Genomic DNA, 15,196 nt, shown 5'->3' with positions numbered 1-15,196 from the left:
CAGAAAGGACCTGGGACTGCCAACTGAGAGTTGGGAGGGTTTTATGAAGCCTTTTTTGTATGTTTTGTATCAGGACTTGATGTCTGATCATGGCATCAATAAATTCAAATGCGATGTTATCGTGTGAAAACAATTAGCTTGGTTCTGCCTTGATTTGCGCCAGAGGTGGTTAGTCACTTCAAGAGATAATACCATTCTCAACTTTGAGTGATCAATCCTTCTGATGTCGTGTTTAGCACTACTTTAAAGGAAAGCATGCAATTCATGATTTATTATGGCAGTATTAAGCTGGTCTGGTTGTTGTCGCTTTAGGGCTATCTTGAAGCTCGTCTTATGTAAACCATGAGGAGCAGTTATGCACTTGGACCTTGCATAGCACCAACCGAAATATAGTACTAGGCCACAAGCTACCTTACTCCATGAACCCATCACAGAGCCTCCCTTCACAGGCAAGCTCCCACTTTCAGCTTGAACCAATTCCCGCAGCAATACTGGTCGATAAAGAGGTGAAAAGGCGCGATGCAATCGCACTGTTGGGAGCCTGCAAGACAGGATGCAGAGCCATTGACGACGAGGTCATGTTAGGAGGCTTTGAACGTGGAAGCGTTGTGGGTATCAGCGCGGAAGATGAAGAGCTAGGGGTTCAGGTGAGATCAACAATCAGATAAAGTCGTTGGTTGTGTGAAAGAAACGTTGGACTAATTTTCGGCGTCAGCTTGGTCTCCAGACACTTGCACATTCGCTTTGTGAAGGCACGGTTACAAGTGGCCTGCTCATCACGCCCAGGCCAGCAAGTGTAATGCTGGCCGGCCTGAGAGACGCGGTGAAGTCCGAACTCGAGGCTAAACGGGGCACAAAGGATACTATAAGGGTGAGACTCAGACAATGTCTTGAAAAAGTCATGCTGTCTTGTGTATTCGACATGGATGGCCTATGGGAGGCACTGGCCGATCTGGATTGCGAGGTGGTTGAAGAGAAGGATGGTGCGGTGCAGGACCAAGACCAAGGGGCAACAGACATCAGACAACATGATACAACATATGAGCTTGACGAGATCCAGGATAGCCAGGATGACGATGATGTGGCTTTCTCCCCCATTCATCAAGCTTCGCAGCCCCTGGCAGAGGAGCCGTGTAACAAGACGCAACAGCACCCAGACGTTATCGTCATTACGCATTTCTCATCCCTTCTGACGGGTCTTTTCTTTCACCGCGAAAAGTCAGCAGCGCATGCCGCGCTTCAGCTTTTGAGCTCACACCTCCGCGATCTCTCGCGCAATCTATCCTCGAAGCCACTTATCCTTCTACTGAACTCGACATCAGCGGTATCCTCGGGTCCAGCACTCGCAACCGCAGCGTCACCAGCGAAGCAAAGCCAAGTTGATCCAACACTACGATCTATCTTCAACCCACCACCATTGACCGGCTACAGTGCCCGGCGCACGAAACCAAACTTCGGTCTGATATTTACGCAACTACTGGACTTTCACTTACTGTGCACAAAGGTTCCAAAGACAAGGCAGGATGCTGAGGGAGCAGTGAGGCAACTTTCTGGGGACGAGATCGAGCTGGTATGGGTCGTGGAGGTGTTGTTGGATGAGCTGGGCGTCTGGGAAGGTCATACAGGAGCTAGGTCGGGAAGGGAGCAGAGATGGGCGGCTGTGAAAGTTGAAAGGGGGAGAATTGTTCAAGCAATTGATGAGAAGGAGCCCGAGGCTAAAATCCCAAATATAAGCGACGTGAGGGTTGCGGGCGGTTTTGGAGGACGCAGAGTATAATTATGGCAATTTATAACGACCGGTGGAGTATACGAAGTCCAAATTTGGGCAGGCTTGCGATGCCCCGGTGGCTTTGAAGATGCGGATTACGGTATACTTGACTCTATGAGCAAGGTAGATAGCTAAAATGCCTTGTATCTACTTCTATAGAGCTCTCTAACTAATGGGTATTTGTAGTATCCGTATGATGCTAGCAGTGTTAATGACAAATTGGAGCGCACCCGCTCTATTTCCGACGGTCAGCCAACCAATCATATCTCGACCGCAAAACAACCCTTTTGAAGCCTCATCGTTGGTTGACTCTAAAGTTGCATGATCTGAGCCGTGGTGCCATTGCCAACCTTCCCAGCCAAGATGCCCAGCTCATGCAAAGAACTGCGTAAGCTATTCACTGACCCTGACATACAGCCCGCATGTCAATCATTCTAACACCCGATGCTTTCCCAGGCGAAGCACTCGCGCAGTGTCTCCAAGAATCCGACTGTGTCATGGTTGAGCGCAACAGCGCCGCCGACTGCCTCCGCGAGCCCCTCGTCAACACCCTCCCGCTCAAGTGCCGACAGCTGAAGAAGGGCTTCGGCGAGTGCAAGCGTGGCATGGTGGACATGCGTAAAAGATTTCGAGGCAACATGCCCGTGGCATACCGTACGATGGAACAGGCCGAGGAGGGTCAAGGATATCAACTCTATGCCGGACGCCCGGCGTTTGCTGGCGGTGTCAAGAAGACGGACGGGAACGAACCCATTCCTCAAGATTGGAGAGAAGCCGAGAATGAGAAGTGGAAGGCAGAACAGGCAGCCATGGGGCAGCAGAAGAAGTGAGATGCATTCTATCATTTTCGGCGTTTTGAGGACCATGGTGGTATCAAATACTCGTACGGACAGTCGTTGCCATGCAGCACATGTCCTGTCGCGGTAAAGGCTTGATTCGGCCAGGCAATGATCTCCAACGCTGAGGTTGAGCTGAACCGACTGAGCTGAAACAGTTCTACATAACGAACTTGACAGACGAAGACTTTTAGATATACCCAGAAAGGAGAAGAAGAAAAGGAAGAAAAGGGTGAAATTCTCACGTTCTGCCGTGTTATAAGGCTGCGATTTGCTCTACTCTATTCCCAACATTTGTACGATATCTGTATTAGATCCCCCACCTGGGTAAGTTACTACTAATGTACTTAGCCAGTCACATTGCCAACCCAGCTTACAACTCAATCAACGTCAATAGCCTTGGACAACAGTGGTCAATTCATGCTTATTAGCGTGCTAAATGCTAAATTAAAGTTTCTGGTCCGTGTCGGGTTTCAAGTTTTCCACCTGGACCTGGCTGCATCTCACCCGACCTCACTTATTATTTACCTACCTAGCAGGCCTAGGTAGGGACGGGCATGTTCCCCACAACCCGAAAGTATACGCGCAATTGGACGAGGAAATAATAAAGCCTATCATCAGTAACAAGAAGAATTGATCAAGGTTACCTGCCATCCTACCATAGTTCATATACCCCTAGTTTACCTCCTTTCATAGCCTAAGCTCGCACCTGGCCCAAGAGGGAAGTCATCCTCGTGTGTCCTGCGTCACACTTTGAACACACCCACCCACTCTCAGAACGCCAGACGCGTTGCATACTGGACCTATCCTTGTAGAAAGAAAGAGAGAAAGAAAAAAAGGGCAGTGGTTGGGTTGGGAGCAGTCGGTAAATTAGTGGCTTCTTGGTTTAATCGCTTCGCCATGGCTTGACGGGCTATTCGGTGTTTAATACTTTGTGCTATTTGCTACCATTTCCCCATTCCTCTTGGGTTAACTACCTACCTAAGTTAGTAGATTGGGTAACCTTCTTTTTACCTTACTGCCTTACCTTATCTCCCGCTTCTTCAAGGGTCTTACCACGGCCGCCTGAGACGCCCTGTTACATCTGTGTGTCGCAATAGGGATATCTCTCCCTTCTCTCCTGAGCTCAACCCACTCATTCAACTGCCCAGCGCCGACTCAAGCTGTGCCAAGGCCAAGGCCAAGTCGAATCGAATCAAATCAAATCAAATCAAATCAAATCAAGTATCTTATCCATCGCCTCGCCAAATTTAGTAATGCGGTCTGGTCTGCAACTGGCGCCGCTGTCGTTGTCGTCATAACTTCACTACCATCCTCGACCTCAATTCGCATCGCTGCATCTATATCTCCTCTCCGATTCGTGCAGCCACAGACGATGGCCATCATGATCACCGCACCACAGCGGCGTCTACTCGTCCTTCTCTCGACTTTCTTCTTCGTATTTAGTATTTTTTATTGCTGTTCGCGTCTCGCAGCATTGACAGTCGGGCCCGTAGAGGTCGAGGACGAAGTCTTGCGCCCACAAGTCGAACTTCTCAGAGCCGATAACCCCATGTCTTATGGCATGTATAACAGACCGCGCTACGATGGTATCGACCTCATTAGGAATCTACCCAGCGAATACGTCCCTACAGCAAAGAATGGAAGGAGGTTGGTCGTGGTTGGCGATATCCACGGCATGCTGGACCCCTTCGAGAAACTACTCAAGAAGATCGAATTCAACCCCAAGACAGACCACGTCATTGCAGTTGGCGATATGATTAACAAGGGCCCCAAGTCTTCCGAGGTAGTTGCTCGTCTTATGGAACTCAAAGCTACCGCGGTCCGTGGCAACCACGAAGATCGCGTCATTCTTGCATGGCGCGGCCTCAGTTCTCAACAGGGCGTCGCCGCCTACCTCGATACCAAAGATGCCGCCAAGCACAGGGGCGAGGAGGCAGACTTGAAAACAGCTCGCAGTCTTTCCGAGGCGCAAATGACGTGGCTGAAGAACTTACCGGTCATCATATCTGCCGAATCCATGGCCCTCTACTTCGTGCACGCCGGTCTCGTCCCAGGCGTCCCGCTTCCTCAACAAGACGCCTGGGCTGTCATGAACATGCGCACCTTGCGGTTTCCGCGCGAAGAATTCCGTAAGAAGGAGATCGAAAAGAAACGAAAGCAGGCCGAGAAACAGCGACAAAAGGAGCTAGCAAAGGCGCAGGAGGACGCGCAGGCAAAGTTTCAGCAGCGCAGTTTCGTTCCCGGGGAAGAGGCCACTGACTCGCATGCCCACGCCGCCCACGCTGCACGCGCTGAACCCGCTCCAGCCGATTCCGCAGGTGCCGTGTCGACCGATGAAGCCGCCGCCGAACGCACGAACCCTGATCGCGATGTATGGATTCCCATAGATGGTCACGAAGGTGAACGATGGACCGACCTATGGAATAGCGAGCAAAAGAAATTGCGAGGACCCGACCGTCGTTCTGTCATCTACGGCCACGATGCCAAGATGGGCTATCAGGAGGACTCATACACCTTCGGCCTCGACTCTGGTTGTGTCAAGGGCAACGCCCTAACTGCCCTGGTTATCCAGGCCAAGGAAGAAGGTGGCTGGAAACACTCAACTCATCAGGTCATGTGCAAAAAAGGATGGTGGTAAGGTCCTCACAATTTCGATGATATGATATCATGCTGTACAATGATGGTTTTAGGTCAATACTTGGGCAGGCGGGTTCACGCATTTCAGTTAGATGGCGTTATGGGTCATGATAATGACAATGATGGTCCTTTCTTGTCAAGATACATAGACGGGAGTTCTCACGTAAACTAAAGATTACGGTTCATGATGTTTGATGGATGATTCTGACAGCTTTTTTTGGGCTCATATCCTCGATTTTCGTCGTTTAGCCACTATCTGTTTCAATGGGCGCCTCATCCACAAGGCAAATTACAGCCAATGACTTCGCCTTAAGCCGAGGAATACTAGATGGATATGAACTATAGAAGATGTGTGGTATAAGCAACGACAACTCCCCAGCAAAGATCGTGAACAAATTATAGTTGGTTGTTCGCAGTCAGCTTCAGTGCTTTCTGCATTCCCACGTTGACACTGTCCCATTTAACTTTTTAATCATTCTCTCTTAAATCATTAAGCATGCAAGAGACTTAGGCGAGCTTCTCCTTGAGGATGCTCTTGAGGGTGACAGCATCAGCAGCGAACTTGCTGATACCCTCTCGGAGCTTCTCAACGGCCATCTGGTCCTCGTTGAAGTCGAAGCGGAAGAGAGCCTCATCATTGATATAAGACTTCTTCTCAATATCTAGAGAAGCAGCCTGGGAAGCATCAAGCTTCTTGGGAACGGGCTCATTCGAGTTCAGAAGGTCCTCAAGCAGGTTAGGCTGTAGAAATTAAAAGTTAGCATTCTTGGTTCCTATTCGCAACACAGGTTTGATGTGACATACAGAGATGGTCAAGTAGTCGCAGCCAGCAAGCTCAGTGATCTCGCCAGTGTTTCGGAAAGAGGCGCCCATGACGATGGTGTTGTAACCGTACTTCTTGTAGTAGTTGAAGATGGTCTTGACGGACTGAACACCAGGGTCCTCCTCCTTAGAGTATTCCTTCTTGGTAGAAGCCTTGAACCAGTCAAGAATGCGGCCGACGAAGGGAGAGATGAGGTAGGCACCGGCCTCGGCAGCACCAATAGCTTGGACAAGAGAGAACATGAGGGTGAGGTTGGTGTTGATGCCGTGGTCGCGCTGGAGAATCTCAGCAGCCTTGATGCCCTCCCAAGTGGCGGCGATCTTGATCAGAATGCGATCCTTGGAAATACCCTGTTCACCGTAAAGCTTTAAATTTATGTTAGTACTTCATCTAGAGTGGCACCCTATTGCTATGGTGGCTTACCTCAATGAGGTGAAGGGCCTTGTTGACAGAAGCCTCGGTGTCGAAAGAGTATCGGGCATCGACCTCAGTTGAGACCTTGCCGGGAATGATCTTAAGGATCTCCTTGCCAAACTCGACAAGAAGACGGTCGAGAGCATCATCGACCTGCTGGTCGATAGAGCCACCCTTCTTCTTAGCATAGTCAATGGCGACATCGATCAACTTGGCGTACTCGGCCTTCTTGGAGGCAGCGAGAATGAGTGAAGGGTTGGTGGTGGCATCCTGAGGCTTGTACTTGCCAATGGCTATTGAAATGTCAGCTACTATTCATTCTCTCATATCATGCCATGTCACGTCATGGCGATCATGACTCCTTATGTCATATGGGCGAAGTTGGAACTCTTGGTCAGGATAGCCAGAGTCGTGGTCTCGGAGCGCATAATGATAGGGGTGTATACTAACAGACAAAGTCACCTAAGAGTAAGAAGTTAGCAAAGTACTTGATCAAGCCCAGGAGGTGCGGTAATTACCAGAGTCGGACACAACAGTCTATCGAGGTGGAAACAAACAAATGGTCAGCTATCAATTTCTCAAGGGAGACATAGATACGGAAAGGCGAAAACAACATCTGATCCCGAGGATGACCAAGAACGAGGAATTGGTGAGTCCAATTGATCAGATGTGTTGTTTATCAAGCTCAAACATGATGCCATGCTCGCTTTTGTTCACGTTCACAAACGAGTTGGAGGGGTAATGGTGGGGTGACATACAGTGCCGATGGCCTTGAGCTGTTCGAGAGAGGAAGACATGATGAATGGTATTGATTCGTATCACGAGTAGTTTCGTTGAAGAGATGAGAAAGTGAGATGGAAGGAAAAGAAGAGAAGAGGAATGGAAGAAGAGGAAGGCGAGGGTACAACAAGAAAAAAGATTGGGGATTCCACCGAAAGTCGGGAAGGGACCTGACGTACACACGACGACTGGCGCCTTCTTTACTGTTCGTCTTCGCCCCTCACCCTCAACTCGGACTCTGACTTCACCCCTCCTCTGTGTGTTTGAGCCCATAACTAAGGTACGTCGACTGCCCCACTACCTACCTCTAAGGTATCTTGCATAGGATCGTGCTTGGGTAGGTACCTTGAACCGGGGCTCTCACCTCAACTACTTCACCTACAAACGACCTAGCTAAAAGCTCTCATTACAGCCGCGCCAGCCAGAATTCTAAGCAGTCTGAATAAGAGTGCTGTGTATGTTGTGGTGCTGACTTGGTCTTTCCAGTATCTCGTAAAGACATTACTCATCAATGCATTTTGGCTACCTTAGGTACCCAGGTAATCAGTCATTCTATGCAAAATTCCTCGTCACAAGTAGGTATTTCAGATACTGACAATATCGGCAAAGAGACGTATCCTTCGCCTGTCTTGGTAATCGCTACCGCCATTCACCCCCAACGTTTCTACTCTCACCTCACTCCAAGCGGACAAGGCGGGCGGGCAGGCGGGCAATCAGCCCCCCACCCGCCTGGAGCTCAGTTGCTCCAATGGCCCGTAGAGACCTCGCCGAGTCCACCGAGACCCTCAATGATGTCGGCAGCATCCATACCTCATGGACACAGAATGCCGTGGAGCAGTTCTGCACAATGGTAACGAAGGTAAGGAAGTAGAGCACGGCTCACTTAGGTGAAGTTCTACATACCTATTTAGCCGCCTACTTTTGCCTGCAACTGGGCTGTGCCATTGAAGTATCTGTGTTTTTGGACATTATCCGCTGTTTTGTCTGGTCACTTTAAACACCATGTCACCGAAAATCGCGCCCTCAGATCATTGTTGCGGCAGATTAGTTGCATCCATTACATTGTATTAGATGCTTCTCTTTCGAAAGCACCCGTCAAATCACTCTTCGCAGCACGTGGAAGTGGTGAGTAAAAGGTTGCATGGGCTCGGCGGGGAGAATCCCGATGCTACCGAAACTCTCGCATGAGTGAGCACTTCGGAAGACACCAAACCGATAACATGGCGTTTTAGCGAGACATCAATCACGCCTGGGCCCATAATTCTGATTGCGACTTCTGCTCAAGTCCGCGCAAATAACAAGCGCAGTAACTACTTCAACAAAATCGATCCAAAACTGGCCCTACGAATATTGACATTGGCTACGGAAGATTGGCTGATATTGCTCAGTATGCTGACTTACACATGAGCTAAACTCAATGCTGTTTAGCGTCGAATTCACTCATCGCTCAGCAAATGTTTGTGTTGGTGTTATTTACCTGTCAGAAGATCAAACCAAATTTGCTAGAAGCCGTCATTCATGAAGCATCCAGTAACGACTTTTCTTTCTCATGCTTGTAACTAGTACATAGATAATGACTCAAAACCCCATGACCACCCCTGGACACCGTTCTCTTCCCTAGTTTTCGTGCTTAAAGCTTCATTTGTAACATATTTGTAACCAAGAGATTTGCTCCATAATCATCGTCAACGACAACCTTAAGCAGGGGGCTGCTTAGTCTTCAGTGATATCTCCATACTCCCACATACCCAGGCGTTGGTCCTTTGCCTGGCTCTCGACCTCCTTAAGGTGCTTGAGGGTAGATTCAAACGCTTTACTGCGTTCCCAAGCCTTGAGCTTCTTAGGAACCATGCCGTACCCACCGGCAACAACTTCCTTGTTGATAGAGTCATTGGGCCCGGGAAGTTCTCCTGAGGATCCAGTGTCATACAATGTGACATAGCTCAGATTCTCCTTGTTGTCAACGAAGTCGAAGTTGGCAACAAGTCGCTTATTCTCAGTGAGTTCGTAGATGAAATCGATAGCATCTTGGAAATAATCGGCACCGGTAGGAAGTTGCACAAACGAGAGAGAGGCATCAATGGCCTGAGCCTTCAACTTCTGCGCACCAAATTTGGGTTGATCCAGTCCTCGTAGGCTAGACCAAGGGACCTTCTCACTGTTGCCATAATCGATATAAACAACTTCAGACTTCTTGGCACTGCGGTCATTGGCCCTCACGCGGGCTCGGTACCACTGACCATCAGCAGAGAATTTGGCTGAGACGTACTCGCCGGTCTTTGGAGCGTCCTTGAGAGGGTTGTTGTTTTTGGAATCAAGGTGGAATCTTCGGAATTCGCTCATCAAGCTCTCAAGAGCGGCTGTTCCCTTGCCGATCTCTTGAATCTTGAGTTTACCGTTAGCGTCAACATTAGTGATAATAACATCGCGGTAGTCGGTGGGCTTCTTGTCAATAGAGACTTCGGTTTCAGGAGAAATTTCAGCAGTGTTCTCTTCCTCGTACTCCTCGTCCTGTGAGGGGTCCCAATCTTGCCATAAGTTCTTCCGAGCCTCCTTGGCCTTCTTCTCAGCGGTGAATAGCTCAGCAGCGTTACCAGACTTTTCCGCGGAATAAGCGTGAACAGATGCGAGACCTTCTTCGACCAAGACCTTGGCGAAGTTTTCTCGGTTGATATAAAGGTCACCGATGAAGCCACCAACCTTGTCCATGTCATGGATATCTACCTCACAGTCGCGCTGGTTACATCGACGATTGGCAAGATCGAGAGACTCCTTGCCGAAAGGCTCACCTCCTTCGCCATCGGCCCTGGGAGCTCGAGGGGCACGGATTCCACCCAGAACCATTGTGAGTTTTATATTCTCTCGTGGAATCAAGATAGTGAACCTAGAACCGGCTTTGCAGAAGTCGACAATAGCAGGTACCTTCTTTTGTCGTTGTAGGGTAGCCAGCATGATTTTGGCCTTCTGTGTGTTCTCGGAGAGGTCGGTGTACTGCTTTGCCTTCTGAGGTTTGCCTGACCACATACCCTTCTTCTCCTCTTTAGCCTTCTCTTGGGCAGCGAGGAGGTCATCGTAATTAGGGGCTCGGTCAGTGTCATCCTTTCGATGTCGGATGACTGACGCCCATCCGTTCTCAACCAAGAGAAGGTTGATATTGGTGTTCTTTTCGGTGACAGTGGCGACTTCACGAGCCTCATATCCTTCTGTCGCGGGTTTGTTACCATCAATGCTGATTCTCACATGCTTTCCAATCAGCTTTTGTCGAAGAAACTCCTTGGCTTCCTCCCGGAAAGGACTTTCTGAAGGTTCCGTAGTGCGGGGCCCTCGGACACTGCTGATGTTGATGCGCTTCTCTGTTGTCCCGGCCTTATTTCTTACGAGAATGGTATCGGCACCAATGACCTTGGATACAATTGCGTCCTGGTTTCCGCTCCCAGTCTTAGCAACATGGTGTTTGTGGAGCCGGAGCTTCTTGGACTGCGCCTGCTTCTCAGCAGCACGGAGAGCAGCCATTCTCTCACCCAACATAATAGAATGGAAGTCATTACATCGTGCAAGACCTTCTTGGAGTAGAAACTCGGCGATATTTCCTCGGGGGTGGATAAGGGCGGCAACAAGCTGCCCTTGGGCGCTAGCACCAACGATCTCGACCTTAATCCGACGATGGAGCAGCCTTGACTCAACAAATGATCTAGCCTCATTTCCATATTCCTCGGCTGGCTGGGTGGTACCAGTAGAGGGAAGAGTGCGCTCGGTGGCAGGCGTTCGGATACCTGCAATCAGTGTCATGGGCTGAACGTGCTTCTTCTCGGAGAGCAAGAGCCGCACTAATACGCGGTCGCCACTAAGAACTCGCTCAACAATACCATCCACTGTCTTGCCTTTCCACTCCTTCAAGAATTCAGGACCACCGAGATCATTTTGAACCTCAATAATACCACCAACTCCGACATGGAGTCCCTTGTCCTCAGCCTTGGCCTTATTTTCGAGCTGGCGAAGTGTTTCAAGGCGGTCAAGCACCTCATCCGACTCCTCCTTCCGACCAGCATCCTCGCGGACCTTCAGCCAGCCAGCCTTAACAAGCTCATCAGGCAGAATGGTTCCATCCTGAAGTTGGGCAGTACCAAATTCTCGGCCGGAAGTAGGGATTGTGTACAGAATGGTTGCTTGAACGACCTTTCCGATGACGAGGTCTCGAAGGTACTCGCGAGACTGGAAGGCGAAAGGCTCGTCACCCTCACGCTTCAAGTGAGGGGCCGTGACATAGGCGAGAGACAGGGTCCGTTCATTGTTGGGGTTCTTGGTACTTGTCAATACCAGCGTGTCGCCACTAAGCACGCTCTTGACATTGCCTAAAAAGACTTTGGACATTGCGGCGGATACAGGAGGATTACGCGGAAAGGCCTGTTTGATTCAAGCTCATGTTAGTCGAATGCAGAGAATTCAAGTGCAACAGCGAGTTTGACAGGGCACAGGAAGAACGCTGGAAAACAGACGGATGGACAAGAGACAGTGGAGATTGTTGCAGTGGGAGCTCTCACGATCCAAGAAGTTTCTGAATGGAAGACCAAGCTAAGCAGAGCTTCAATTGAGTTTCAAGCTCCCTTGAGTGCTGCCACCGCCAGATGACAAGTAATCACGAACATGATATTATGAGTTAAGAAGATATCTTACACGTACCTAGGAACAGGGGGGTTGTGCTTCTTTTAGGAGATCGAGCCTTATTGAGAAAACAAGTTGAGCTCAGATAAGGAAAGTCGAAAGTCAGGAGAGGGGAGGGCAAGAAAGAAAGAGCTTCATCTGAGCATTGGATGTGGAGTTGCAATCGCGTGAGGTCCCTTATGGCAAGGTGGCCCCAAGGCCAAGTTCCCCGCTAAAGTGTTGAATGTGGGGACAAACTCAGGGGGTTTATGGCGGATGGATGTCCCTGCAGCTAGGTACCTAGGTAGGTACCATGGAGTGATCGCGGGGTATCAGCACAACCTTTCCTTGATGGAAAGGGAAACGGCAGCTCTCTCCTAGGATAGCTTCAGCTAGGGTAAAGCTATACCGAAATGGCTAGGAGCCCAGCAGCTCCAGAGCTTAGTACTATAGCAAGGACTTGTAGGCGGAGCTGTCACAGATTTTAAGCTTCTTAGTGATCGGAATGCCAAATTTATATTTCCTTGTAAATGAAGATAGGTGGTGCGTGGAACAGTGGTATGTCTGAGGCTGCACTCAGGATGAAGCTATTGACTTTCTCAAATATTCAGAATATCTTCACAGTTCGGGCCCTCTTATTATGGCAACATATGTACACAGACTATGCAAAATGTGGGCGATTTCAATTAACATGTCGCTCAACTGGAACGAAGGAGTATTTGAGTTGACGTTCTGCATCGAAAGTCACTAGCTGATAGTGCCTGGCTTGATTGTGTTTTAACTATTTTCCTTTTACTCATTGTACGGAGGCGGAGCAGGTGCCACGCCATACTGTTCATTACCTGACAACTTCTTGATCCAAACAATAAATATTCATGTTATTGATTTCTCTAGTTGGAGATTCCGATGACACCTAATAAACGATCAGCAGTAGTAAATAAACTAGAGGTTGACTTAAGCGTACCGCAAGCAGGTCGGGGACCAGCGTTACCAGTCTTAAGGGACTCCTCGTTATCGCCCTTGCCGAGGTCGTCGGTGCCGGCGTGGATAACGACGGTTCGCTATGCCATTGTCAGTGAAATGTTAGACGCGGGCAGAAATCGTCTTACGCCGATGATGCTATGGGGGCCAATCAGCTTGACAAGGGAGTCGGTGACAGAGCCCTTGGCGTTTCCCTGGCCATCGGTCTCCAGGTTTCCGAGGTCTCCAACGTGACGAGTCTCGTCAGAGGGAGCACCATGGGTCTTGTTGTGAGGGTTGACTGGCATGAAACGTGTTAGCGTGTCGTGAACAGGAGCAAGGCTGAAGATCTGTGACGGAGATCTTCCCAGGAACGGGCCCTTCCGTAAAAATGAACAAGCCGGCGGTGCATCATGCAGGAACAAACTCACAGTGAGGGCCAGCGGAAGTGCATCCGTTGGTGTTATCGCCGAAGGTGTGGATGTGGAATCCTCGTTTGGCGTTAGGATCGTTACCAGTGATGTCCCAGGTGATGGTGGTGGGAGCAGACTCGGACTCCTGCTCGAAGATGACGGTGCCGGAGACCTTGGAGTCACCGCGGAGAACGCTCACTGCGAGGACCGTGTTAGCCAGCTTCAACGCGTTTACTTGTAACACATGATGGCATCCTCCCCGCTGGTGATGGCGCTGAGAGCTAAGCAGTTCTCCAACCTTGATGGACACAGCAGTGACAGCTGAGTCATGGTAAGGCCCATCAAGGGACCTTCGATTATCATTCAATGTCCCTCTTGGGGTAGATACAAGCCCATCAAGGTGCATAGAGTGTGAAATTCGTCATCTCGTTGGACGAGGAGGTCTGGGAAACTCGCTCAAACCAGCTCGAAGCCCCTCACTGTCACCCGCTGAGCATGGGTGATGCCATCTATAAAAAGAGCCACCCTCTCTGTACGTGAGCAGTGGCTTGGTGACGGGAAGTCTTACCAGCCTTGACCATTTTGACGATTTTTGTTCTTTTGTTGGATGAGTTTTAGGTTAGGAGGCAGTTGAAGGTTGAACGATGATGCAAGTGGAGAGGGGAGCAAAGAGGAGTTTTTGAGGAAGAGTCGGGGTCCGAGGCGGCACGACCTCCGAGCTTCTGAGCTTTCTACCAGTACCTCTCGCCAGCCTCGACCTCTTTCCGCTCCATGCGCTGTGCTTCCCCACTCCTGGACTCCAAGGAGTTGCCCAGAAGAGTCCTTAACCAATCCCTTGCAATCCTCACCAAGCTCTGGCAAGCTGCGGGATCTCAACGTCTCATGAAGCTTAGCAATACTGAGGTGGGGTTACCATGAACTGTACCCCGCTCCGTCACACAGTCGTCATTTTACCTAGCCCCAAATAGGGTTGGCGAATGAGATTACATCATTGATGGAATCAGCTCCTACGGTAGACATCTAAGCCGATTTTCGGAGTTATTTCCTCAGGCATTAGCTTTCATGCCGCGGATGTGCACTTGTGCAGTATTGGAAATCAGATGTAACTATGAAGGCTTGGAGTGGAGCATGACCAGGGGATAGTGAACTGCATGATGTGGAATCAATGTTGTGAGAATATCACAAGTTAGCTTCATGGAGCAAGAAAGCCCACAACCTAGAGGCGATTTGCCAAACATAAACCAGTTCAAGGTCTACTACAACTACACGAAACTTTTTAGGTCATTTTTTCTCTACCAGTAAGACTGGTAGGTATCTTAAAATCTTGCCTTTACAAGGGAATATCCCTACCCATGATTATGGCCAATTTTGCTGCATTTTATCATATTGGGGATTGACAACAAGCAGCCAAAAAATCACACAAAGAAATGACCAAGGAGACATCGTGTTTCATAAAAAATCAGTTAAATTTATCAAAGAATGAATAATGTATTATTACCCTCCAGCCCGCTATAATTGGTCATCTCATACGGAGGCAATCCATTTACTATTGTCGACTGTACCTAATGTATTCCGATAACGCGTCTACCTCCTCTTTAAAATACAGCATATTACTCTTTGTTTTCCTTTCGAGGTCTTTCTTATCTTTCTGTGTCGCCTGCAGCTGCATCTTGCCCATCACAGGCAAATCAATCATGCCGGGAGGCTGTCAGATGCAAACCCATGACTTTTTAGTAAAGTTGAACGGATCTTTTGGAGAGTCAAATACGGATATCAGCTTCAGAACGAAACGAGCTGCATGGTGTCGCAGTCGCGAAAGCACTACGCTTCATTGTGTAACGTCATGTCTTGAGCATGATCGATCCACCGAGTGTGCAATGGCGGTCGAATTAGCAGCCTGACAAGAACCATTGCCTGTGTT

The 15,196-nt window shown here is 49.3% G+C and overlaps 6 protein-coding genes; 3 read left to right on the top strand and 3 right to left on the bottom strand.

Annotated features, from left to right (window-relative positions):
* Positions 1-419: 419 nt before the first annotated feature.
* Positions 420-1,777, top strand: FFUJ_06240 (related to PET191 protein, involved in assembly of cytochrome oxidase; the record flags this gene model as incomplete). XM_023579543.1 has 2 exons in its annotated part: positions 420-647; positions 716-1,777. 2 exons carry the CDS (start codon positions 420-422, stop codon positions 1,775-1,777), a joined length of 1,290 nt encoding a protein of 429 aa, XP_023432794.1.
* A 354-nt stretch (positions 1,778-2,131) lies between these two features.
* On the top strand, positions 2,132-2,598 carry FFUJ_06239 (related to PET191 protein, involved in assembly of cytochrome oxidase; the record flags this gene model as incomplete). XM_023579542.1 has 2 exons in its annotated part: positions 2,132-2,156; positions 2,225-2,598. 2 exons carry the CDS (start codon positions 2,132-2,134, stop codon positions 2,596-2,598), a joined length of 399 nt encoding a protein of 132 aa, XP_023432361.1.
* Positions 2,599-3,988: 1,390 nt separating this feature from the next.
* On the top strand, positions 3,989-5,245 carry FFUJ_06238 (uncharacterized protein; the record flags this gene model as incomplete). The annotated part of the gene is made up of 1 exon (XM_023579541.1): positions 3,989-5,245. One exon carries the CDS (start codon positions 3,989-3,991, stop codon positions 5,243-5,245), a length of 1,257 nt encoding a protein of 418 aa, XP_023432360.1.
* Positions 5,246-5,751: 506 nt separating this feature from the next.
* On the bottom strand, positions 5,752-7,278 carry FFUJ_06237 (probable transaldolase; the record flags this gene model as incomplete). XM_023579540.1 has 6 exons in its annotated part: positions 5,752-5,985; positions 6,049-6,417; positions 6,491-6,774; positions 6,932-6,943; positions 7,000-7,018; positions 7,240-7,278. The coding sequence occupies 6 exons, from the start codon at positions 7,276-7,278 to the stop codon at positions 5,752-5,754; spliced, it is 957 nt and encodes a 318-aa protein (XP_023432879.1).
* Positions 7,279-8,974: 1,696 nt separating this feature from the next.
* On the bottom strand, positions 8,975-11,632 carry FFUJ_06236 (probable 100 kDa protein P100; the record flags this gene model as incomplete). Its single annotated transcript, XM_023579538.1, has 1 exon — positions 8,975-11,632. The coding sequence occupies one exon, from the start codon at positions 11,630-11,632 to the stop codon at positions 8,975-8,977; it is 2,658 nt and encodes an 885-aa protein (XP_023432359.1).
* A 1,160-nt stretch (positions 11,633-12,792) lies between these two features.
* FFUJ_06235 (probable superoxide dismutase) lies at positions 12,793-13,856 on the bottom strand (the record flags this gene model as incomplete). XM_023579537.1 has 5 exons in its annotated part: positions 12,793-12,815; positions 12,867-12,963; positions 13,012-13,163; positions 13,294-13,473; positions 13,844-13,856. 5 exons carry the CDS (start codon positions 13,854-13,856, stop codon positions 12,793-12,795), a joined length of 465 nt encoding a protein of 154 aa, XP_023432846.1.
* Positions 13,857-15,196: the final 1,340 nt, after the last annotated feature.

Source organism: Fusarium fujikuroi, chromosome FFUJ_chr06, assembly GCF_900079805.1.
Source record: "Fusarium fujikuroi IMI 58289 draft genome, chromosome FFUJ_chr06".
Classification (NCBI taxonomy): domain Eukaryota; kingdom Fungi; phylum Ascomycota; class Sordariomycetes; order Hypocreales; family Nectriaceae; genus Fusarium; species Fusarium fujikuroi.
Note: the sequence above shows the minus strand (reverse complement) of the source record. Positions and strands in the feature narration are given on the sequence as shown.